Source organism: Pan paniscus, chromosome 20, assembly GCF_029289425.2.
Source record: "Pan paniscus chromosome 20, NHGRI_mPanPan1-v2.0_pri, whole genome shotgun sequence".
In the NCBI taxonomy this organism is placed as follows: domain Eukaryota; kingdom Metazoa; phylum Chordata; class Mammalia; order Primates; family Hominidae; genus Pan; species Pan paniscus.
In genome coordinates, this window is record NC_073269.2 from 48040428 (window position 1) to 48066006 (window position 25579).

The 25579-nt window shown below is 55.7% G+C and overlaps 2 protein-coding genes across 2 annotated transcripts in view; one reads left to right on the top strand and one right to left on the bottom strand.

Annotated features, from left to right (window-relative positions):
• The window catches only part of LOC100976543 (CEA cell adhesion molecule 6), a 910921-nt gene that overhangs the window by 175109 nt on the left and 710233 nt on the right, over nucleotides 1-25579 (top strand). The window lies entirely within an intron of this gene.
• RABAC1 (Rab acceptor 1) lies at nucleotides 21356-24169 on the bottom strand. Its single transcript, XM_003812436.7, has 5 exons — nucleotides 23906-24169; nucleotides 23405-23617; nucleotides 22955-23052; nucleotides 21691-21792; nucleotides 21356-21607 (listed from the first exon to the last, which is right to left on the bottom strand). Exons 1-5 carry the CDS (start codon nucleotides 23959-23961, stop codon nucleotides 21519-21521), a joined length of 558 nt encoding a protein of 185 aa, XP_003812484.1. The 5' UTR covers nucleotides 23962-24169; the 3' UTR covers nucleotides 21356-21518.

Below are 25579 nucleotides of genomic sequence, written 5' to 3' on the forward strand. Positions count from 1 at the left end.
GCCAACAGGATTGAGGACTCGACCTTGGTGGAGAAGAGAGACCGGGGAGTGAGTTCAGGGCTAGAACTGGAGATGGACAGGGAAAGATGGAGGACACAGGGGGTCTGCAGCAGACGGCAGGCAGAGGGTGAGGGTGACAGAGAGACTTTTGGACAGAGGCTGGGCTGGCGAGACCTGGGTACAGACAGTACAAGAGACAGGACAGGAGCCATATGGACAGATGGACAGTGACAGAGGGATGGGAGCTAGGTCTAAAAGAGGGAGAAAACCCAGAGCACAGGCAGCGAAGAGGACAGGTGGACAGGGACAAGGGCAGGCACTCATGGAGAGACAGACGGACATCGGAGGGAACCGCAGACACACCCAGAAGAAAGAGGTGGACAGAGAGAGAGAAAGAGAGACAGGTGGTCACACACAGAGAGACAGACGGATGCGGAGAAATCAGGGCTCCCCAAGCCAAGTGGACACCCGGAGATGAAGCAGAGAGCGGTATGTGGGGGGAGCCTGGAGCCCGGCGGGGATTCCGGGCTGAGGGGCTCCCTGTGGCAAAGCCTAGGAGAGTTGCTGGGGAACAGGCTCCCCTGGCCGGGGTCTCTGCCCGCCACCCCCTCCCAGGCTCCCCCCCCACCCGGCGGGCTGCCCGGCGGAGGCGACAGATTGAGCGATGAGACGCATTACGCACTTAATCCGCCTGATTGAATGTTTTGCTTTCGCCCAAATTGAAACATTAAACAACACGGGACGAGAAGAGGCGGCCGCAAATCACTCATGAAAGATTCATCTTCTCCCAGGCAGCCGCCACCGCCCGCCTCCAAGGCTGCCCGCCGCAGCCGGGAAGCCTCAGGGTGGGGGTGGGGGTGGGGCAGCACCCCTGCTCACTCTGGGGAGCCCCAGCCCTAGTGGTCTGGGGAAGTTCTTCCCACTGTCTCGCCTCAATCCTACAGGTGGTCTCAGAGACTAGAACCCTGGATCCCTGGGCCTTCCCTGGACAGCATGACCTTAGCCCTGTCCCTGTCCCTCTCTGGCTAGGGAATCCTTGCCCTCTCTGGGGTCCATCTCTCCAGCTACCTTCCTGGACCAGCCTGGACCTTTGGGACATGGAAGGGGCTGCTCAGAGTTGGGGGATGAGGTCTGGGAGCCTCCTCCCTGTGCAGTGGGGCTTTCTGGGTTCTTGATCCAAGAGTGGGGGTGGTGTCTGGGGGCTGAGTCAGAGGGAGGTGGCCGCTGTGTCAGGATCAGTGCAAATGGGCAGACAGGGAGTGTGTTCCCTGCCACTCGGGAGCTCAGTGTGTCTCTGTGTCTGCCTGCATATATGACTGTGTATCTTCTGTCTCGCTCTGCCCATGTTGGTGTAACTTGCTTTGCGATTGTCCCTGTGTCACTACACTCAGGTCTCGGTGACCCTGCGTGTGACGGTAACTCTGTGGGCTTGTGGGTATGTCTGTCTGCCTGTCTGGCACTTTCTGTATGTGCGTCCTGTGGGCAGCATTTTTGTGCGGTGTGTGTCTGTATCAGTGTGACTTTTGGGGTGTGGCTGTGTGTGACTCCCTGTGTGTAAGTCTGTGGATGACTGTGTGCCGTGTCTGTCTGTCTGTGTGTTGCCTGCTCTGGGTCTGTCTGCAGGTCTGTGTTGAACTATTTCTGTGTCTGGGTCTCTTTTCTGCATCCGCATGTCCCTGTGTCTCTTTCAGCCTCTGTCTCTGTCTCTGCCTGAGGGGGCACCTGCTGGGGCCACTAGAGGAAGGCCTGGGTGCGGAGAAGCTGGGCAGAGAGGAGGCAAGAAAGACGGAGAGACAGGACAGCGGTGACGCCTGAGAATCAGGGAGCAGGGAGCAAGCGCGAGGGAGCTGGGGGGGCCGTCGTGGGCGCCACGGCCGGAGTGGGTGATCAATATTCGATTTAGGTTTTAATTCCGGGGCTTTCGGAGCCTGTCAGCCCTGATGTATGAGCTCACACTGGGGCCGCCCAGCCAGCCACCCCACCAGTGCCCATGGCCTGGTGGCCTGTCCTGGGCTCCCTGGCCCTGCCGGCGGTGGACTATAGGAGAGGGGGGAAGGGGAGAGGGGCCCAGTGAACTTGAGCTTGGTCCCTTGCCCACCCAGTGCACCTATGGCCCCTGCTCCTGCCTGGCCTGCCAAGCAAGGGGCCCCTAGAGGTCCTCAAACACCTGGTCGGGTCCCACAGCCTGCCTGTCTGCATGGACCACATGTTCAGACACACACATAGCTCTGGGCTCATATATGCCTGTGCCCATGCAAACTCTAACACATACACCCCGGGTTCAAACACACATGTGCACACACAAGCCACCATGCATCTCCTCTGATATACATGTGTGTCCACATACAAACTCTGACACACATACGTGGTCCACACACATAACCCCAACGCATAGACACATAAAAGCACCACATGAACCGGAGGTGGGAACCCTGGGGACACAGCATTCTGGCAAGAGAGGCAAGAGACGGAGACACAGAAACTCAGACAGGCTAACAGTGAGAGATGGGAGAGATGGACCAGTGAAGAGCTCAGAGAAGACCTTGAGAGTGGGGACAGACGCGGAGAGCCCCCGAGGGGAGGTTGGAGGCCACAGGGCGGAGCAGTGGACAGGGCTCAGCAGTGAGGGGGATGGGAGCCCCCCCAAACCCTGTCTCTTTCTCAGGAAGATGGATCCACCGCCCTCCCTGATGACAATGCTGTCTGCGCAAACTTTAATTAACACTTTGAGTTAATTAGTTCGAGATCATTTAGGAGTAAAATGTTTTTATTAGGGAGGCTGCGAGCCTGTTGATGGATGGGGCGCGATTCGCTCTTCCGCCTGCGGGGACAGCCGGTAAACAGAAATCAATCAGGGGCCTCCCAACCCAGCCCCCCCAGAGCCAAGCTCCCGGCCTAGAGCCCAGGAGTGGAGGCTCCCAGCCTCCTCCTTCCCCCAGGCCCCAGATTTCAGGCCCCAGCCCCTCCTCCCTCAGACCCAGGAGTCTAAAACCCCAGCTTCCTCTTCCCCCAAGACCTACGAGTCCAGGCTCCCAGCCCCTCCTCCATTAGGCTCACGAATCCAGGCCCCCAGCAGTCTCTTCCCTCAGACCCAGGAGTCCAGGCACCCCTGCAGCCTCCTCCCTCAGACCCAGGAGTCGAGGCCCCCAGCAGCCTCCTCCCTCAGTCCCATGAGTCCAGGCCCCAGCCTCTCCTCCCTCAGACCCAGGAGTCCAGGCCCCAAGCCCTCCCTCCCTCAGACCCAGGAGTCCAGGCCCCCAGCCTCTCCTCCCTCAGACCCAGGAGTCCAGGCCCCAAGCCCTCCCTCCCTCAGACCCAGGAGTCCAGGCCCCCAGCCCCTCCTCCCTCAGACCCAGGAGTCCAGGCCCCCAGCCCCTCCTCCCTCAGACCCAGGAGTCCAGGCCCCCAGCCCCTCCTCCCTCAGACCCAGGAGTCCAGGCCCCCAGCCCCTCCTCCCTCAGACCCAGGAGTCCAGGCCCCCAGCCCCTCCTCCCTCAGACCCAGGAGTCCAGGCCCCCAGCCCCTCCTCCCTCAGACCCAGGAGTCCAGGGCCCCAGCCCCTCCTTCCTCAGACCCAGGAGTCCAGGCCCCCAGCCCCTCCTTCCTCAGACCCAGGAGTCCAGGCCCCCCAGACCTTCCTCTCCCAGACCCAGGAGTCCAGGCACCCCTGCAGCCTCCTCCCTCAGACCCAGGAGTCCAGGCCCCCAGCAGCCTCCTCCCTCAGACCCAGGAGTCCAGGCCCCCAGCAGCCTCCTCCCTCAGTCTCATGAGTCCAGGCCCCAGCCTCTCCTCCCTCAGACCCAGGAGTCCAGGCCCCCAGCAGCCTCCTCCCTCAGTCTCATGAGTCCAGGCCCCAGCCTCTCCTCCCTCAGACCCAGGAGTCCAGGCCCCAAGCCCTCCCTCCCTCAGACCCAGGAGTCCAGGCCCCCAGCCCCTCCTCCCTCAGACCCAGGAGTCCAGGCCCCCAGCCCCTCCTCCCTCAGACCCAGGAGTCCAGGCCCCCAGCCCCTCCTCCCTCAGACCCAGGAGTCCAGGCCCCCAGCCCCTCCTCCCTCAGACCCAGGAGTCCAGGCCCCCAGCCCCTCCTCCCTCAGACCCAGGAGTCCAGGCCCCCAGCCCCTCCTCCCTCAGACCCAGGAGTCCAGGCCCCCAGCCCCTCCTCCCTCAGACCCAGGAGTCCAGGCCCCCAGCCCCTCCTCCCTCAGACCCAGGAGTCCAGGCCCCCAGCCCCTCCTCCCTCAGACCCAGGAGATCAGGCCCCCAGCCTCTCCTCAGACCAGGAGTCCAGGCCCCCAGCCCCTCCTCCCTCAGACCCAGGAGTCCAGGCCCCCAGTCCCTCCTCCCTCAGACCCAGGAGTCCAGGCCCCCAGTCCCTCCTCCCTCAGACCCAGGAGTCCAGGCCACCCCAGTTTCCTCCTTCAGACCCATGAGTCCAGGTCCCTGCCCCTCCTGGTCCCAGCTTGGTCGGGAGTCCACTTCTGTCGCAGGACCCGGCTTCCGGGCCCCCACTTCTAACCTCCCTCGGATGCCTGAAAACCCTGCCTGGTCCTCGGGGCAGCCGCCCCCCTCTCCCACCCGCGCCGGACTCTTGGACACAGCACTAGGGTCGGATTCACAGTTGGGAGCTCCCTCGGCTGCGGGTCAGACCCTCCCCTCCACTCCCTCTCGAGGACCCTGACTCCGCGGCCCCGGAACTGTCTCCTCGCCGCCCCTCGGCGTCTCTGCGCGCCTGTCTCGTCGGGTCTCGGCCGAGAGATATCTCGGGCGTCCCCTTCCCCCGCGGTGACGGCTTCATCAGGTGTCCGCGCGGGCGGGGGCAGGGCGAGGCCTGGCGGGCGCGGGGAGCCCGGGGGCGGAGGGGCGGGGGTTCCGGGGCCGATAAATCTTCATCAGGCGGCGGCGGGGGGGCCATTAGGCGCTAATGGGAAGATGGAGGGGCTTGTCGGCCGCGCGGGCCGGGCCTCATTTGTCCTGCTTCCCGCTCCATTGGCCGCTGCCCCCGCCCCGCCCCTCCCCCGCCGCCGCGCGCCCCATTTCCGCTTCAAACCTTTGGAGGGGACGTGGGGGGGGATCCCGGGGGCTGCTGAAAAAGAGGCGACTGGAAGGCAGGGACAGATTCAGGAAAGGGGAGGAGGCTCAGGGCATGGAGGGGAAGGGGTTTCGGTCGCAGAGCCAGTTTAGAACGTGGGTGGCTCAGCTAGAACGCAGGCGGAGTGGGCAGGAGAACGTGGCGGGGAGGGCTTGGAACGCGGAGAACGTGAATAGAAGTCCCCGAAGGAAAAGAGAAAGCGGGAGGGGGCCGTCGGGGACGCGAGAGGGGACTTGGAAGATGGGAGTGGCGGGGACTGGAACAAGGCGGGAGTGGCCGGGAGAGGGTGCAGGATTGGAATTAGGGGAGGGGGTCGGATCGCCGGCCCCAGCCTCCAAGGGCGGGGATCCGGGAAGGCGAGGGGGCGGCGTCCCCCGAGGCAGAAAGCGCGGACCCCGCCCGTCGCCGCCGCCGCCGCCCGCTCCCGGACTCGCGCCCCCCGCGCGTCCACTCTGATTTCTCGGCCCATTTTTCTTCCTCTCCTGTCACTCCGGCGCTCGCCCTCCCGCCGCCGGCTGCCCCGCCGCGCTCTGCTTCCCGCGGGAACCCCCGCTGCAGCCAGCCTCGGGGGCTCAGCCGGCTCCGCGCAGCAGCGCCCCCACCCCCACCACGCCTGGCCCCGATCAGTCCCCACCAGGACCACCTATTTCCCCAAGTCGGTCACCCACAAATGGACTGCCTCCCCGAACACCCCCAGGAGAGGCCCAGCCTTGGGGGGTAGCACTGGGGTTGGCTCCCCCAGCCCCTGGGACTAGATCCCTAGGACCTCAGGACCCTAGTCTGAGATTCCCCCAAAGGAGGCATCTAGATACCCACAAACCAGGCCTTCGAACCCCTACCCTCCCTCTGAAGCCCTCACATGGACTGAAGACCGCTGGGATCAGACCTAGACATGGGCCTGGATCACCCCAGGCGGAGCAAATGGCTACCCGGACTCACAAACAGAAGGTGATAACCCAGCCTAGCTCCAGACAGCCCAAAATGAGGATTCTGGGGCCCAGCTCCATTCACCCCCAAACAAGTCCTCCAGCCCAAGACACTCAGAGAATAAGGGAAATGGACCTTAGCTCAGTCACCCCAAAATAAGCATCAGTAACCACAAGCCCCCCCAAACAAGGCATTTATTCCCCCATACTGTCACCCCCAAATTAGACGTTGGGGCCCCAAATTTGGCACACCTAAACTAGACTTTCCTCATTAAACCTCATCAGGACCCCAAGATACACCACCCACGATCTACAAAAGTAGGCCCCAGCTGCTATCACCCACTCAGCATGTGACCCCATTCTCAACACATACAAACTAGAAAATGGGACTGAAATTCAAACACCCTTAAACTGGGCAACCCCAAATGTGACAACTGGATCCTCAGACTCAAGTCAAAATGAGGATCTGGGCCTCACCCACCCTAAGGCTCCCCCAAACTAGACATCTGGCTCTCCAGACTCAGTTTCCACTAAACCAAGGAACCTCAGAAATGCCCCAGCAAGTCACCTTAACACTAGTCGTGTAGGTCTCTACGTAGCATCACCCCTAAACCTTGCGTCCAGACCCAATCATTGGTCACCCGAACCTATGCATGTGGACAACCAACTTTTTTTTTTTGAGACGGAGTCTCCCTGTCGCCCAGGCTGGAGTGCAGTGGTGCGATCTCAGCTCACTGCAAGCTCCGCCTCCTGGGTTCACGCCATTGTCCTGCCTCAGCCTCCTGAGCAGCTGGGACTACAGGTGCCCACCACCACGCCTGGCTATTTATTTATTTATATATTTATTTTTGAGACAGAGTCTTGCTCTGTCGCCCAGGCTGGAGTGCAGTGGTGTGATCTCGGCTCACTGCAAGCTCCGCCTCCCGGGTTCACGCCATTCTCCTGCCTCAGCCTCCCGAATAGCTGGGACTACAGGCGCCCACCACCACACCTGGCTAATTTTTTTGTATTTTTAGTAGAGACGGGGTTTCACCGTGTTAGCCAGGATGGTCTCGATCTCCTGAGCTCGTGATCCGCCCGCCTCGGCCTCCCAAAGTGCTGGGATTACAGGTGTGAGCCACCGCACCTGGCCTTTTTTTTTTTTTTTTTTTTTTTTTTTTTTTTTAAAGACTGGGTCTTGCTCTCTTGCCCAGGCTGGAGCTGGAGTGGCATGATCTCATCTTACTATAGCCTCGACCTCCCAGGCTCAAGTGATCCTCCTGCCTCAGCCACCCAAGTAACTGGGACAACAGGTATGAGCCACCACTCCTGGTCAACAAGCAGCTTTAGAAGCCCCCCAACTTGGCACCTGGAATTCCAGCATCACCTGCCCTTACAATACACATCTGAGCTTTCACCCCTACTCATAAGAGTTAGAGACCCCTCTAAGTTACCCCACGAACTCAGCATCTAGCCTCCCAACCTCAGACACCCCCAAAGTTAGGAGGACTCTGTGGCACTGAAGCTCAGATCTCCAAACTACCCCTTTTGTCCCCAAACTTCAGTCACCCTACACTAAGCACCCCATAGGCTGTTACCCCCAGAAGTAGGCAAATCAAGAACCCCCAAATCAGGTATGTGCAGCTGACCCTCAAGGTCAGTCTTCCTAATCCAAACACCAAGAAGCTCATAATCAGAGAGACCTGAACTTGGGATTTAGAGTACCTGCCTCAAACACCCTCATAGCAGGTTGGATGGTGGCCCCCCAAAAAGGTATGTCCACATCCTAACCCCAGAACCTGCTAATGTGACCTTACAGGAAGAGTCTATTCAGATGCAATTAAATGAAGGATCTTGAGATGGGATTATCCTGAGTTGCTGGGGTGGGCCCTCAATCCATGTTAAGGGACCTGGTAACAGACAAGAAGAGGCCGGACGCGGTGGTTTACACCTGTAATCCCAGCACTTTGGGAGGCCGAGGCAGGAGGATCCCTTGAGCCCAGGAGTTGGAGGCCAGCCTGAGTAGCATACCGAGACCTCACCTCTACAAAAAATAAAATTAGCTAGGCATGGTGGTGCATGGCTTAGTCCCAGCTACTCGGGAGGCTGAAGCGGGAGGATCGCTTGAGTTTGGGAGATCAAGGCTGCAGTGAGCTGTGATGATACCACTGCACTCCAGTCTGGGCGACAGTGAGACCTCTTCACAAAAAAAAAAAAAAAAGGTGGGGGGGCCGGGCACAGTGGCTCACACCTGTAATCCCAGCACTTTGGGATGCCGAGGCATGCGGATCACGAGGTCATGAGATCAAGACCATCCTGGTTAACAGGGTGAAACCCTGTCTCTACTAAAAATACAAGAAAAAAAAAATTAGCCGGGCGTGGTGGCAGGCACCTGTAGTCCCAGCTACTTGGAAGGTTGAGGCAGGAGAATGGTGTGAACCCGGGAGGAAGCTTGCTGTGAGCTGAGATCGCGCCACTGCACTCCAGCCTGGGCGACAGAGCAAGCGAGACTGTCTAAAAAAAAAAAAATCCGATTGAAGCCACTCCTAATTCAGGCATTGAGCCTCCCCGAGGATCTGAGTCTCTGTGTCAGTCACCCCTAACTAGGTATCTGGGTGATTAGCCTCAGACATTCCCACACTAAGGAACAACACCCCGGGCCGGGCGCGGTGGCTCACGCCTGTAATCCCGGCACTTTGGGAGGCCAGGTGGGCGGATCACCTGAGGTCAGGAGTTCAAGACCAGCCTGGCCAACATGGCGAAACCCTGTCTCTACTAAAAATACAAAAATTAGTTGGGCATTGTGGTGGGCTCCTGTAATCCCAGCTACTCAGGAGGCTGAGGCATGAGAATGGCTTGAACCAGGAGGCGGAGGTTGCAGTGAGCCTAGATCACACCACTGCACTCCAGCCTGGGTGACAGAGCAAGACTCTGTCTCAAAAAAAAAAAAAAAAAAGGAACAACACCCCAAACTCCATCACCCCAAACTAGGTACAAAGAACCACAAACCCTGGCAACTAGGTCTTGAGACTCAGTGAGCCCCAAATTGTATATAAATGTTAGGAACTCATAACTAGTAGCCCTCAAACCAGACATCTGGTTGCCTTCTCTTAACCTCCCAAAGATGGGCTTCTCATACACGAGAGTGACACCCCCAGGAGGCATCTGATGACACAACCCCAGCTTGGCACTGGATCTGCTGAGGGACATCTGGGCCCCAGCTGTCACCCCAGATTGATGTTCGGGCTCTCAGATGGTCATCCCAACCTCAACATCTGGGCAGCTGGGATTACACACTCCTAAACTAGACATCTGAATGTTTTGCCACAGCTACCCACAATCTAAGGCATTTTGGATTTGAGCCCCAAACTTGGGCTCTGAACCACGCCCCCAGCCTCAGAACCCCCTAACTGAACATCATGGTAAGTCACTTCTATTTTGGATTTAGGGTCCCAGCCTTAATTTGTCCCCAGATTAGAATATAGGCCCACAGGCTGGGCGCAGTGGCTCATGCCTGTAATCCTAGCACTTTGGGAGGCCAAGGCAGGTGGATTGCCTAAGCTCAAGAGTTTGAGACCAGCCTGGGCAACACGGTGAAACCCTGTCTCTACTAAAATACAAAAAAATTAGCTGGGCATAGCAGCGTGCGCCTGTAGTCCCAGCTACTTGGGAGGCTGAGGCAGGAGAATTGTTTGAACCCAAGTCCCAGCTACTTGGGAGGCAGAGGTTGCAGTGAGCCAAGATCACGCCACTGCACTCCAGCCTGGGTGACAGAGCGAGACTCCATTTCCAAAAAAAAAAAAGAATACAGGCCCACAGTTTCACTCACCCCTAAATTAACCTTCAGGGCCTCAAGGTCAGCAAAACCACAGCAAGTCACTCTCAAAATAGGCATCTGAGCTCCACAGCCACCCACCCACACACTTTGCATATAGCCTCCCAGTCTCAGATGTCCCCAAAACTAGGGCCTGGGGCACCCAGGCTCAGTGACCCCCAAACTAAGCAAGTGAGCTCCAAACTTCAGTCAGCCCTAAGGTAATCAGTAGGACCCCCAAATCAACATGTGGGCTGCCAACCTCGGTCACCGCTAAACCTCAAAACCAGTCACCCTAGACTTGACACCTGAGTCTCCGAACTGACTCACCCCAAACATGACAGGTGAAATGCCGCAGGAAGTCACTTCTAATCTAGACAGTAGGCCCCCACTGTCGTCACTAATGTGGGTGTCAGTAGCCCCCGTCCCCGGCCTCAGTGACGAAGCCACACAACTGCAGACATCTAGAGCCGGGTGTTGGGTGTCCCAAAACAGGAACAAGGGCTCACACGTGCCCAGAACTGGGCAGGAGGAACTCCAGGCACCCCAAATTCAGGATCTTGAGCCCCAGCATCCATCTTCTCAAAGTGAGAATCTGAGTCCTCAGTGTTAGTCACCCATAAACAATGCATCTGGACTACCACAACCAACCATTTGCCCCCAAACCAGGGTTTTTTTTTGAGATAGGGTCTTGCTCTGTCACCCAGGCTGGAGTGCAATCATGGTGCAATCATGGCTCGCTGCAGCCTCAAACTCCTGGGCTCAAGAGGTCCTCCCTCAGCCTCTTGAATAGCTGGGACTACAGGCAGTTGCCACTGTGCCCAGCTAATTTTTTTGTTTTTTGTTGTAGAGATGGGGTCTCACTATGTTGCCCAGGCTACTCTTGAACTCCTGCCCTCAAGGGATCCTCCCACCTTGGCGGGACTAGCTGGGACTACAGCCCAGCTAGTTTATTTTTATTTATTTTATTATTATTTTTTTTTTTTGGAGATGGAGTCTCGCTCTGTTGCCCAGGCTGGAGTGCAGTGGCGCAATGTTGGTTCACTGCAACCTCCACCTCCCAGGTTCAAGCGAATCTCCTGCCTCAGCCTCCCAAGTAGCTGGGATTATAGGCGCACACCACACGCCAGCTAATTTTTGTATTTTTAGTAGAGATGGGGTTTCACCATGTTGGCCAGGCTGGTCTTAAACTCCTGACCTCAGGCGATCTACCTGCCTCAGCCTCCCAAAGTGCTGGGATTACAAGCGTGAGCCACCGCGCCCGGTCCAGACTCGGCTTTAGACCCACAGGATCCTCTTGTGTCCAGTAAAGGGCAGCTGGGTCTCCAGGGCCAGAAATCCCAAGGTTACCTGTGCCCCAGCCACAGCGACCCCTAGGCCAGGCATTAGAGCCTCAGTCTCCATCTTCCCCCAGGGGTCTCTATCACTGCCACCCACAGGTGTGGAGGTGCTTTGAAAACACTGGCCCTCCATGTCATAGACATGAAGCACTCCTCAAGTGGGTCCTGAGTCCTGGGGCCCTGACCTCTTGACACCTCCATTCCAAATACCCAGACTCCTAGCTTCAGTGACCTTCACACAAAGCTCCACACCGCTGGCCACACTCACTCAGAAACCCGACACCTGAGTACAGGAAACCCTTGACTCAGTTGTCCCAGGAACATTCAGGCATCAGCACTCTCAGGCTCAGCCATGTTTAGAAGGGACCAGCACCCTAGACTCTGTGCCCCAGACTAGAGGACTGAAATGACAGCTCCTGCCGCCCCAAGTCAAAACAGGCACCCCTCAGCCTCATCCCTCCAGCTGCACAACTATGCCCCAAGTCTCTGTCCCCCAAACTAGGCAGTCTCTGCCACCCAGAACTGGGAAACTGTATCTCCATCTCTGTTACCCCAAGGCCGGGCCTTGATTTCTGGTCTCATCACCCCAAACTAGACCACTGATCCCAGTCTCTGCCTCCCCCAAATGGACAACTGAACCCCAATCACTGTCAGCTCAAACTGGACAAAAGGACCCCAGTCACTGTCACCCCAAACTAGAAAGCAAGACCAGTAGTCTCTGTCACCCCAAACATGACATGGATGAGTAATGTCTGGCACATCAAGATAGACAACAAGACCTAAACTGTCACCAGAAATTGGCAAGTGGATGAGCCCAGGAGTTCGAGATCAGCCTAGGCAACATAGTGGGATGTCTCTATCAAAACAACACAAAACAAAATAAATTAGCTGGGCATGGTGGCACGTCCCAGGAGGCCTAGGTGGGACTTGAGCCCGGGGAGGTCAAGGCCACAGTGAGCCATGATCGCGCTACCTCACTCCTGCTTGGGCAACAGAGTAAGACCCCGTCTCAAAAATAAAATGAAATAAAATAGGCCGGGTGTGGTGGCTTAAGCCTGTAATCTCAGCACTTTGGGAGGCCGAGGGGGGCAGGTCACTTGAGGTCAGAAGTTTTAGACCAGCCAGATCAACATGGTGAAATCTCATCTCTGCTGAAAGTACAAAATTAGCCGGGCATTGTGGCGGGTGCCTGTAATTACAGCTACTTGAGAAGCTGAGGCAGGAGAATCGCTTGAACCCAGGAGGTGGAGGTTGCAGTGACCCAGGATCGCACCACGCACTCCAGCCTGGGCGATAGAGTGAGACTCTGTCTAAAAAAATAAAATAAGGCCAGGCACGGTGGCTCACACCTGTAATCCCAGCACTTTGGGAGGCCAAGGCAGGCGGATCATGAGGTCAGAAGATTGACTCCATCCTGGCCAACATGGTGAAACCCCATCTCGACTAAAAATACAAAAAATTAGCCAGGCGTGGTGGCGCATGCCTGTAGTCCCAGCTACTCAGGAGGCTGAGGCAGGAGAATTGCTTGAACGCGGGAGGCAGAGGTTGCAGTGAGCCGAGATCGTGCCACTGCACTCCAGCCTGGTGACAGAACGAGACTCCATCTCAAAAAAATAAATAAATAAAAATTAAATTAAATTAAATTAGCAAGCTAGTCTGTCACCTCACAAATGTACTGGGACAATGATCTCTGTATAACAACCTACACAACCAGACCCCGTTTCTGTTACCCAAAATACATGCAGGGGCCCCAGTCCGTTTCCCAAAAGCAGACAACCAGATACCCAGTCTCTGTCACCCATATATACTCTGGGACCCATCTCTGTCCTGTAAAACTAGACAACCTAGCCCTAGTTTCTTTGCCCCAAATACTGCTTGGCACCCCCAGTTTCTGTCACTCAACACTAGACAACCAGACCCCAGTCTCTGTCACCCCAAATATACCCAGGGATCCTAACCTCTGTCCCACAAAACTAGGCAACTGGACCTGCAGAGTCTATGAGGTCACATGTTCCCTGGTCTCTGTTTCCTCCCCACAAAACTATAAAACCAAATGCTCCATCTCTGTTACCCTGAATACATCGCCCTGGGACCCAGTCTCTGTCTCACAGCCCTAGACAACCAACCCCCAGACACTGCCACCCCAAACGGGACAATTGTACTTCTAGGCTTCTAGGGTCTGTCACACCACGTTGAGCAACACGTTGCATAAAATGTGACCTCAGACTAGAGACCTGGGCTCACAGTCCCATTCATCTTCATCTGCTCGACCAGACTCCATCCAGTGTGTCTCCTAAACTAGACGGCCAGACCCCTGGTCCCACTCATGCCAAATGAGACAAGCTAACTTCCATTCTATGTCACCCTAAACTAGACCCTGGAACCCCTATCATTTCATCTCACCCTGGACAACTGATCCCTAATATCTATCATTACAAACTAGGCAGCTAACCTCCTAGCCCCTGTCACCCCAAATTCAACTTCCCAGTCTCTGTGCCCCAGGCTAGGTCCTGGGATCCCAGTCTTTATCCCACAAAATTAGAAACCAGAACCCCCTGATTCTGCCACCCTGATCTAGGCAAAGAAACCCCCACTTCTGTTTCTTTTCTTTTTTTTTTTTTTCAAGACAAGAGTCTCATTCTTTCACCCAGGCTGGAGTGCAGTGGTGCGATCATAACTCACTGCAGCCTGGACCTCCTGTGCTCATGTAATCCTCCCACCTCAGTTTCCCCAAGTAGCTGGGACTACAGGCATGCGCCACCAGGCCTGGTTGATTTATTTTTATTTTTTATTGAGACAGGGTCTTGCTGTTTCCCAGGCTAACCCCCACTTCTGTTGTCCCAAACTGGACATCTGGAACCCCGATCTCCAGCATCCCATACTATCCAACCAGATCCCAGTCTGTTACCCCAACTAGGCAACCAGACCTATAATGGCTGCAGCCTGAAACTAGCCAACTGGTCACCCCAGGTCTTCCACCCCAAGCCAAGGCCCTGATCCCCCCAACTGGTCACCCCAGGTCTTCTACCCCAAGCCAAGGCACTGACCCCCCCAACTGGTCACCCCAGGTCTTCCACCCCAAGCCAAGGCCCTGACCCCCAGGGCTTTGGTCTTTAGCCAAAATTAGTTGGCCAGTCTTGTGGCCTCTGTAACCCCACCCAGATAATTGGACTGGTGGCCTCTGGCACCAAAGTGAGATAACCAGACCTCCAGTATCAGATACCACAGTGGAGTTCACCAGATCCCCAGTTACTGTTGCTCTAAACTGGTCATCAAACCCTCAGTCTGGTACCCCAAACCTTAAATTTCAGTCTCAACCCAGTGTCACCTCAAAAGAGCCAAGACTCTACATCCAATACCCCTAAGGAGGTGCCAGAAGTCCCAGTCTTCGCCACGAGAAACTAGACAATCAGAACCCAGTCTATCACCCCAAAACAGACCTTAGAATCTCAGCCCCCATCACCCCAACCTAGACAAGAACATTAGTCTCTGCCACCTCCAACAACTGGTTCCTGTCACTCCAACCAGATGCATGTCCCTAATCTGTCACTTAAAGAGAACTGGGCTGGGCGTGGTGGCTCACGCCTGTAATGCCAGCACTTTGGGAGGCCGAGGCGGGCAGATCATGAGGTCAGGAGATCGAGACCATCCTGGCTAACACGGTGAAACCCCGTCTCTACTAAAAATACAAAAAATTAGCCGGGCGTGGTGGTGGGCGCCTGTAGTCCCAACTACTCGGGAGGCTGAGGCAGGAGAACAGCGTGAAACCAGGAGGTGGAGGTTGCAGTGAGCAGAGATCGCGCTACTGCACTCCAGCCTGGGCGACAGAGTGAGACTCTGTTTCAAAAAAAAAAAAAAAAAATTGAGAACTGAACCCATTTTCTTTTTTAAAGACAGGGTCTCCCAGGCTGGAGCGCAGCGTATGATCCTAGCTCACTGCAGCATCAAACTCTTGGACTCAAGTGATCCTCCTGTCTCAGCCTCCCAAGTAGCTGGAACCACAGGCATGCACCACCATACCCAGCTAATTTTTTCTTTTTTTTTTTTTTTTTGTAGAGACGGGACCTCATTTTTTTACCCAAGCTGCTTTCAAACTCCTGGCCTCCCAAACAGATGTCCAATTACCGTTACCCCAAATCAGAAACTGGATCCCAGGCTATATCACCAAACAAGACAACCAGATTCCCAATCTGTCACTTCCAACCAGCCAGCTGGATCCCAGACTGTCACCAAAATAGACAAGACCTTTGGTCTCTGTCCCCTTGATGAGACAGCAAGCCCTCCAATTTCTCCTACCCCAAACCAAACCTCGAATCTCAAGGTTGTTCAAGAGAGACAGAGAAATGGTACTGTAGTTTTGTTTTTATTTTTATTTATTTATTTATTTTTTCTCGAGACAGAGTCTTGCTCTTTCGCCCAGGCTGGAGTGCAATGGCGTGAACTCGGATCACTGCAACCTCCACCTCCTGGGTTCAAGCCATTCTCCTGCCTCAGCCTCCCAAGTAGCTGGGATTACAAGCGTGCACCACCACACCTGGATAATTTTTTTTTTTTTTTTTTAAGTAGAGATGGGTTTCACCATGTTGGCCAGGCTGGTCTCAAACTCCTAACCTCGTGATCCGCCTGCCTCAACCTCCCAACTTGCTGGGATTACAGGCATGAGCCACCGCATCTGGCAGGTTTTTATATTTTTGATGGAGTCTTACTATGTTGCCCAGGCTGATCTTGAACTCCTGGGCTCAAGCATCTTGGCCTTCCAAAGTGCTGGAATTACAGGCATGAACCACCACCTCCGGCCCTGGGACCCTAGTCTTGATCACCCCAGATGGAAGCTTCTGGTCTCAGCATCTCAATAACTCAACACCAGAATTTGAGACCTGTAGCCAGTTGCCTTCAAAATAGACCTTTGGCCTGAGTACCAACCTCCCCCTGACCCGCAGCTCTAGCCTGCTGCCTCAGTGATCTCAGAACTGAGTGCTTGGGTCTTTGGCATCAGTAGCCTCCAAGCAAAGCATCTCGATCATATTCACTGCAAACCCAGCGATGTAGACTGGACCTAGCGTCCACTCACCAACATGGGCACGGACACTCAGTCTCCCCTGGGGAATACTGGCATTGAGGTCAACAAACACCCTCTGCTACTCCAAAATTGGGATTGGAACCCTGGTCTCTGAGTAGGCCCAGGTGACCTGACTTGGCCAGGGGCACCCCGGGTCCCCACCCTGCCTGATGCCCCAGGATGAGTCCATATCTAACTGCCTCCCTGGCAGAAGCACTTGTCTGCCCTCTGGTGGCAGATTCTGGAAGTGCACTCCTGTGTGGCGTCAAGACACCCAGGCTCCCCCTGGTCTTCCCATCTTTTGGGAAGCCTGAAGCCTGGGGGTCTTCCTGCTTCCTTCCACTCACCTCCCACGCAAGTCAGCCACCAAGACCTGTCCTTCAACCTCCTGAATCTCTCTTCCCTGTCTCGCCTCTCCACCCCACTTCCCTGCCCCATCTTCCCCAGCTAGGATCATCGTCCCTCGTCTCACTCCCTCCAGCCCATCTGCCACACAACCTCAGAGGGATAACCCTCTCTGCCCCGCCCCGCCCCTCCCCTCCCCTCCCCTGTCCCCCTTCCCCTCCCCTCCCCTTCCCCTCCCCTCCCCTGTCCCCCTTCCCCTCCCCTCCCCTTCCCCTGCCCTTCCCCTCTCCTCCCCTCTTTTCCTTTTATTTTTCCCTTCCCTTTTCCCCTTCCTCTCCTTTCCTTTCCTCTTTCTTTCTTTTTTTTTTTTTTTAAGAGGGAGCCTCCCTCTGTTGCCCAGATTGGAGTGCAGTGGCGCGACCTTGGATCACTGCAACCTCCGCCCCCCAGGTTCAAGCGATTCTCCTGCCTCAGCCTCCCGAGTAGCTGGGATTACAGGTATGCACCACCATGCTGGGCTAATTTTTGTATTTTTAGTAGAGACAGGGTTTCGCCATGTTGGCCAGGCTGATCTCGAACTCCTGACCTCAGGTGATCCACTCACCTCAGCCTCCCAAAGTGCTAGGATTACAGGCATGAGCCATCATGCCCGGGCTAACTTGCAATTTTCTATTTAATCTGCACACCCCCCGCCCCCACCTTCTTTTTGAGACAGGGTCTCACTCTGTCACCCAGGCTGGAGTGCAGTGGTGATGCAATCTCGGCCCACTGCAGCCTTGACCTGGGCTCAAGCAGTCCTCCCACCTCTGCCTCCCAAGTAGCTGGGACCACAGGCATGCGCCACCACACCTGGCTAATTTTTGTATTTTTTGTAGAGACAGGGTGTTGCCATGTTGCCCAGGCTGGTCTCGAAGTTCTGAGCTCATGCAGTCCACCCACCTTGGCTTCCCAAAGTGCTGGGATTATAGGCATGAGCCACCACACCCAGCAACTCGTTTGTTTGTTTGTTTTTAAAGAGATGGGGTATCTCTGTGTTGCCCAGGCTGAGTGCAGTGGCAGTCATGGCTCACTGTAGCATTGAACTCCTGGGCTCAAGTTATCTTCCCACCTCAGCCTCCCAAGTAGCTGGGACTACAGGCCCACACTACCATGCCCAAATAACTGTTTAACTTTTTTGCAGAGATGGGGGTCTTGTTGTGTTATCCAGGCTGGTCTCAAACTCTTGGGCTCATGCAATCCTCCCACCTTGGCTTCCCAAGGTGTTAGGATTATACAGGCATGAGCCATGGTGCCCAGCCTTAATCATGTTTTTTTTCTTTTTTTTTTTTTTTTTGAGATCGAGTCTCGCTCTGTCACCCAGGCTGGAGTGCAGTGGCGCAATATCGGTTCACTGCAAGCTCCGCCTCCCAGGTTCACGCCATCCTCCCGCTGAGTAGCTGGGACTACAGGCATCTGCCACCACGCCTGGCTAATTTTTTTGTATTTTTAGTAGAGACGGGGTTTCACCATGTTAGCCAGGGTGGTCTCGATCTCCTGACCTCGTGATCCGCCCACCTCAGCCTCCCAAAGTGCTGGGATTACAGGCGTGAGCCATTGCGCCCGGCCTCTTAATCGTGTTTTTAAAAGTAAAAAACAAAAGGTGAAATGAATAATTACTTAATCCACTATATCAATAAATTATCCTTCCAACACACATAATCAACATAAAAATTATTATTATTTTTGAGACAGAGTCTTTCTCTGTTACCCAGGCTGGAGTGCAGTGGCACAATCTTGGCTCACTGCAACCTCTGCGTCCCAGGTTCAAACAATTCTCCTGCCTTAACCTCCCAAGTAGCTGGGATTACAGGCATGTGCCACCATGCCAATTTTTTTTTTTTTTTTTTTTTTGAGATGGAGTCCTGCTCTGTTGCCTAGGCTGGAGTGCAGTGGTGCGATCTCGGCTCACTGCAACCTCCGCCCCCTGGGTTCAAGCAATTCTCTGCCTCAGCCTCCCAAGTAGCTGGGATTACAGTACACCACCACCATGCCCGGCCAATTTTTTTGTATTTTTAGTAGAGACGGGGTCTCACCATCTTGGCCAGGCTGGTCTTGAACTCCTGACCTCGTGATCCACCTGCCTCGGCCTCCCAAAGTGCTGGGATTACAGGCGTAAGCCACCGCGCCAGGCCAATTTTTGTACTTTTAGTAGACACAGGGTTTCACCATATTGGCCAGGCTGGTCTAAAACTCCTGGCCTCAAGTGATCTGCCTGCCTCAGCCTCCCAATAGTGCTGGGATTACAGGTGTGAGCCACCATGCCCAGCCTATAAAAATTATTGAGATATTTTACTCCGTTTTCATACTAAATCTTCGAAGTCTGGTGTGCATTTCACACTCATAGTATGTCTCAGTTTGGACCAGCCGTGTTTGAGGCAGCCGCATATGGCTGGCCACCATATCTGACAGGAGAATTCCAGAACAGTGGGCATCAGTGGGCTCTGGGTGAGCACCTGCTGCATCAAGGATGAGTGGGTGAGTTCTGCTGAGGAGACACGAGGTTGGAGAGGCTGCATCCCTGAGGCCTTGGCACTCGCTGTCCCTCTCCTTGGGAAACTCCACCCACTTCTTACGTCTCCTCAGAGAGCCCTCCCAGACCACCCCTATCTAAAGTAATTGGCCGGGCACGGTGGCTCACACATGTAATCCTAGCACTTTGGGAGGCCAAGACAGGTGGATCACCTGAGGTCAGGAGTTCGAGACCAGCCTGGGCAACACAGTGAAACCCTGTCTCTACCAAAAATACAAAAAAATCAGCCGGGCATGGTGGCAGGCGCCTGTAATCCCAGCTACTCGGGAGGCTGAGGCAGGAGAATCACTTGAAACCGGGAGGTGGAGGTTGCAGTGAGTCGAGATCGCGCCATTGCACTCCAGCATGGGCAACAAGAGCGAAACTCCATCTCAAAAAAATTAAAAAATAAAACTAAAAATACAAAAATTAGTCAGGCGTGTTGGTGGGCACCTATAATCCCAGCTACCTGGGAGGCTGAGGCAGGAGAATAGCTTGAATCTTGGAAGTGGAGGTTACAGTGAGCCGAGATCGCGCCATTGCACTCCAGCGTGGGCGACAGAGAGGGACTCCATCTCAAAAAAATAAACAAATAAATAAAAATAAAAAAATCAAGTCACTTCTTAGGCCCTCTCGGCCACCTCCCTTGTCTTCATCTGCCTGGCACTTTCCCTCCCAAGTGTGTTTCTCTTTTGTTACTGCTACCATGTGGCAGTCTCCACCTCATGATGAAAGGCAAACTGGACCCGGCACGGTGGCTCATGCCTGTAATCCCAGAACTTTGAGAGGCTGAGGCAGGAGGATTGCTTCAGCCCAGGAGTTTGAAACCAGGCCAGGCAACATAGTGAGACCCCGTCTAATGAAAAGTTAAAAAAAATTAGCTGGGTGTGGTGGCGTGCACCTGTGGTCCCAGCTGCTCAGGAGGCTGAGGTGGGAGGCTCACTTGAGCCCAAGAGGTAGATGCTGCAGTGAGCAGTGGTCACACCACTGCACTCCAGCCTGGGCCATAAAGTGAGACCCTGTCTCAAAAAAACAAAAGGCAAGAAGCAAACTGGGCTGGACACAGTGGCTCACACCAGTAGTCCCAGCACTATGGGAGGCTGCAGGGGGAGAATCGCTTGAGCCCAGGAATTTGAGACCAGCCTGGGAAACAAAGCAAAACCCATCTCACAAAAGCAAACTGTGTCTTTCATCTCAAGCAGAGTAAAACCCAAAGCCCTCACCGTGGCCCACAAGGCTCCCTGGCCTCCCCCACTGTCCCCCTCGCTTATCTGCCCCAGCCACGCCCACCTCCTGGCTGCCCTCGAGCCTCCTGGCTGCTGCCATCTCCCAGGCTATGCCCCTGTGGCTTCCTCTGCCCCAATTATTCTTCCTCCAAAGGATCTGGGCTGCTCCCTCTCTCAATTTAGGTCTTTGGTGAATGTCACGTCAGGGAGGCCTTTTCTGGTCACCCTCTTTAACCCACAACTCATTCCCGAACTTTCTCTGTGCAGAAAAGAGTTAACCTGGCAGGCTCCACAACAGACTGCTGTCCTTAGACAGGCCTGGGTGCACAGTTGGTCCTTGGCTGGGAACTTGGGTGTTGAGGGGCGGGGGGGGTCTTATCACTTCCTGATAGAGTGGCTCGCTGCATCTATCTAGGCTGTTCGTGCAGGCCTAGAGTGGCTTGCTGCATCTATCTAGGCTGTTCGTGCAGGCACAGGCCTTCTTTCTGGGAGCCTGGCATTTTGGTATATGTTGGAGAGAAGGTGCTCTTGTGGCCGCCCCCATGAAACCAAGGGCGCTGAGGCTAGGATCAGAGTGTCCCTGGCTGACATTTCACACGTCACCATGATCCACTGCTGGAGGAATTAGGTGTGGCCTCTGGAAGTGCATGCCTGGTTTCCTGAGTTCACTCCATGCACCTTTCCTTTTGGCTGACTTGGCTCCATACCCTTTGATGAGAGTAAATCAGAGCTGTGAGTGCAATTGCATACTGAGTCCCCAGTCCCAGAGAACCATCAAACCTGGGGTGCTCTCTCATTCCTGAGTCCTAGAGAACCATCAAACCTGGGGGTGGTCTCGGGGACCCCCGGCACACTGTCCTTCTCAACTCTTTTCTCCTCCTGAACACTCACCACCATTGGGCATCCCATAATATTTTACCTGTTTACCTTGTCATCGTCTTGCCCACACCCCAGGTTCCACCCCAACCCTGCTCTGTGCAGTATTCCCAGCTCCACCCATAGAGACCCACAGAAGATGCTGGGGGAATATTTCCTGAATGACACCTGTAACAGCTTTATTTTCAAAGGCAGGACCCCTCCCCGGGCTTGTGATGGGACGGCGCTGTGGGCCCGAGCAGCAGAGCTGTGCAGGACAGGCATGGGCAGGGGTGGGGCAGCTGGCCCGGGAGGCTGGCAGGTCCCAGAAGACACCTCACACGGGTTCCATCTGCAGCTCCTCCCCGTCCACAGCCTCAATCTGGTGGAAGGCAGCGTGGGAGCCGATGACCACCAGGGTGGCTCCTGCAGGAAAGCCGGCAGCTCAGGGCCACACTCCTGCACCTGGCCCCCACCATCCACCCCAGCTGCTCAGACCCTGTACTCACCCAGCACCCAGAAGACGGCCGAGCCCGCACCAGCCAGCCAGAAGAAGGGGAAGGAGATGCCTCCAGCCAGAGCATACTGATGCGCTGGGCTCACCTCTCGGCCTGGGGGCAGATGGCATTGGGGTGCTGTTCCGACCCTCCATGCCCTCTCCCAGAGTAACCCCTGTTGCCTCCCAACAATCTGTGCAAGCTCCAGGTTCTCGGGATCGAATCCAAACTCCTCATGCCAAGGCCCTCCAGGTCCTGGGGTCACCCTGTTCCCCTGCTGTCCCCACTGCCCTCCAGAACACAGCACACCGTCCTCGCCTGCCTCAGCCCCACCCTCTGCCCTCTGCCCCACATCCTCCAGGAAGTTCCTGGGATCCCGGCTTCCTGCTCCCTAGACTAGGGCTCTCCTGCTGCAACCCTCGCGCAGACCAGGGTCTCAAACTGGTGGCCCAAGGGCCAAATCTGACCTGTGGATGTGTTTTTTGAGCTGTTTTGCAAGGATGTGATTTGTGGCTGGCAAAGTGAACGATTTCACATAAAAATACCAACTTCAGGCTTCTCATAGAAGTCTCAGGGATGGGGTCTACATGCTCTGGTGACGGTGATCAGCTGAAGCCAAGTCGTGCCTGTGCTTCAGGCACTCCCTCCACCCTAGCCCGTCAAGCACATAACTTGCAGGCCCCTGAAGAGCCTGGCCTTCAGGTCTACCTAACTGTCCAATCCCAACTCCCTGACCCCACTCCAAACCTTGATTTTCCCCTGGGGGGAATTTCCCCTGGCATTTTGTTTTCCCAGTGGTCCTTGGTACTACTAGTCTGGGAACCACATGAAACATACTCCTCGGCTTCCCTCTCTAAGTTCCAAGTTCTTTCTGGTCACACACCAGAAAGCAGGAAAAGAAACGGGAACAGATCTAGGCCAGTGTAAGGTGGCCACCTGGTGTCCAGTGTGGGCACCTGCAGCTGATGTTGGCCGCAGAGAGCGGCAAGGGGAGGAGAGAGAGGGGAGGAGTCATGTGGTTTGAAAAGGAGTAGGTTTAAGGCACAGCAGCCAGGTGGATCCTGGGTTTGAGGAATAGCAATTTGAGGGGGCTGAGACTCGATGGAAGGATCGGTTGTGTCTGAGATTTTAAGGGATCAGGTTTGGGGGATCTAGTGTACATCTAGGCTTGGGCGGACTTGGGTTTTGAAGGACTAGGATTTGGGGTCTGAGGTCCGCATTCCAAAAGACCAAGATTTGAGGGACCAAGGATTCATCTGGGTAGGGGGTTTCTCACCAAAGAGCACAAGCTTGGACTCCAAGGTGCGCAGATAGAGAATGTAACAGGCGCCGAAAAAGACAGCCAGAGCCACCAGCAACATAGGGGACGTCACCCTGGAGGAGGAGTGCAGGGAGGCAGCGGTTAGACAGCTGGGGCTGGGCCAGCCAGACGGCCCTGGCCTTCTCCACCGGCGGGCGGCAAGCTACATCCTGGAGACCAGGGAGGGCCAGGTGACATTTAGTCACACTGCATCCTGGCCAGGGTGATGGTGGGGTAGGGGACCTGGCCCTTTGGTGACAAGGTAGTCTAGCAGAGCCAATCCTTGGGGGCGGGGCCTGGGCGGTGAGAGGAGGGCCCTGGGCGGTGAGAGGAGGGACCGGGCGGTGAAGGGCGGGGCCTGAGCGGTGAGAGGAGGGGTCCAGCCGGTCGGGGCTAGTGCGGATGCGGGGCCCGGGAGGCACTCACACACAGTACAGGATGAGGCCCAGGAACACGAACACATAGTTGCTCTGGTAGTACTCCACGTTGCGTACGAGGCGCTGGCACAGCTCGCCCAGGTTGCGGGGCCGTGAGAAGCGCTGCTGGTCCACGAAGGTGCTCCAGGGCCGGATGGTCGCGCGGCGCCGCTCCAGCCACTCCCGGCCTGCACCGGAGGGAATCAGCTTCGGCAGCAGGGTCCTGCGGGGGGTGGGGCCGGGTCAGTGGTGGACCGGGATGGAGCCCCAGACCCCCGCAAAAGAAGGGGACTAAGGGTGCCTGGACTCCCTCCCGGGACCCCAGATTCCTGGACAGCAGGCAGGGAGGGGGCTAGGGGCCCAGACTCCAGGGTGCCATTAGAGGAGACCGGGGCCAACACTTCTGCGGCTCGGGGCTGGGACTCCAGGCTCTCGAGGGAGGAGGGAGGAGGGGGCCGGGGGCCCGGACTCCCGGGTCTCTGGTCCGAGGGCCTAGAGCCAGCTCGCTCACGTGGCGCTCAGCCCTTCCGCCTCGGCATCTTTCTGCTGGTCCTTCTGCGCTGCCATGTCTGTGTCGTGAGGGGTAGAGCTGCTGTAACCAGCCCGGCACCCTGAAGACCCCGCCGGCCCCGCCCGACGCCGGCCCCACCCAGCGGAGTCGACGTGGCGCAGCTCCGGAGCAGCTGGGGACTGTAGTTCTGCCGCCGAGTATTGTGGGAGTTGTAGTCCTGACGGTGACTAAGAGGATGGGCGCTATGATGGCGGTCTGACTCGCAAAACACCTTGGGAGATATAATCCCAGAAAGTGACGGCGCGCGCCTCTGGGTATTATGGGAGTTGTAGTTTCGGGAGGGTGCAGGTGGGCTGTCAGGAGCGAGGGCGTTATGGCAACCCTAAAGGCAGAAGCGGGCGTTGTGTACTCTCCCAGGGAGGGCACAATGGGGACCGTGCAGAGCTGTCCTTCTGACTCTAGAGGAAATAAAAAAACACCTGATGGGCTTGCTAAAACAGATTCCTGGGCCCTAGCCCAGATGCTTTCATTCAGCAAGTCTGGGGTGGAGCCCATAATTTCCATTTCTGAGTTCCCAGGTGATGCTGATGCCCCTGGTCCATGGACTACATTTTGAGTAGAAAGATTTAGATAATTTGTGGGAATTGATTCCTTCCTCAAGAGATTGAGGCTAGTGAGGGGGCCATGGTTGCTGGAGGGGTATCTGAGGTTGCCCCCTGCCCCACCTTGTGGAGTCCCAAAGATGAATGAGTTGGGGCTAGGGACACCTCCGACCCCGCCACACACACCTTTGGAGAGAAGGGAGTGAAATTGGGAAAGACAAAAGGTTGAGAAGTTTTGTGGGCTTTTTTGAAATGGAGTCTCGCTCTTGTTGCCCAGGCTGGAGCGCAATGGCGCAATCTCGGCTCACTGCAACCTCCGCCTCCTGGGTTCAAGCGATTCTCCTGCCTCAGCCTCCAGAGTAGCTGGGATTACAGGCGCCCGCCACCACGCCCAGCTAATTTTTGTGTTTTTTTAGTAGAGACGGGGTTTCACCATGTTGGCCAGGCTGGTCTCGTACTCCTGACCTCGTGATCTTCCTGTCTCAGCCTCTCAAAAAGTGCTGGGATTACAGGCGTGAGCCATTGTGCCTGGCCCACAGGGCTGGAATTCTAATTGAATTCTAATGGGGTGAACCAGAACAGGGCCTCAAGAAATGTGTGTGGAAGTATAGGGAAGCCTGGGCTCCCTTAAGCAGACTGGGATCCTAATTTTCCAAAGCAGCTGGGTGGGGCTGGAAGGAAAATATCTATATGGGATAACCAGGTGACCTTTTTTTTTTTTTGAAATTTTTTTTTAAGTAGATAAGGGATTTTGCTGTGTTGGCCCAGTAGGTCTCAAACTCCTGGACTCAAGCGATCCTTCTGCCTTGGCCTTCCCAAGTATTGGGATTACAGGTGTGAGCCACCATGCCCAGGTTCAAGTGACTTTTTTTTTTTTTTTTTTTTTTGAGACGGAGTCTCATTCTGTCGCCAGAGCTGGAGTGCAGTGGCACAATCTTGGCTCACTGCAACTTCCACCTCCTCCTGGGTTCAAGCGATTCTCCTGCCTCAGCCTCCAGAGTAGCTGGGATTACAGGCGCCCGCCACTATGCCCAGCTAATTTTTTGTATTTTTAGTAAAGATGGGGTTTCAC

Coding starts and splice junctions, on each gene's coding strand:
- RABAC1 (XM_003812436.7), bottom strand. CDS start 23,961: ATGGCAGCGCAGAAGGACCAGCAGAAAGATGCCGAGGCGGAAGGGCTG. Junction 23,053..23,404: donor GGCCTCATCCTGTACTGTGT/GTGAGTGCCTCC, acceptor CTCCTCCTCCAG/GGTGACGTCCCCTATGTTGC. Junction 21,793..22,954: donor GTCCAAGCTTGTGCTCTTTG/GTGAGAAACCCC, acceptor ATCTGCCCCCAG/GCCGAGAGGTGAGCCCAGCG.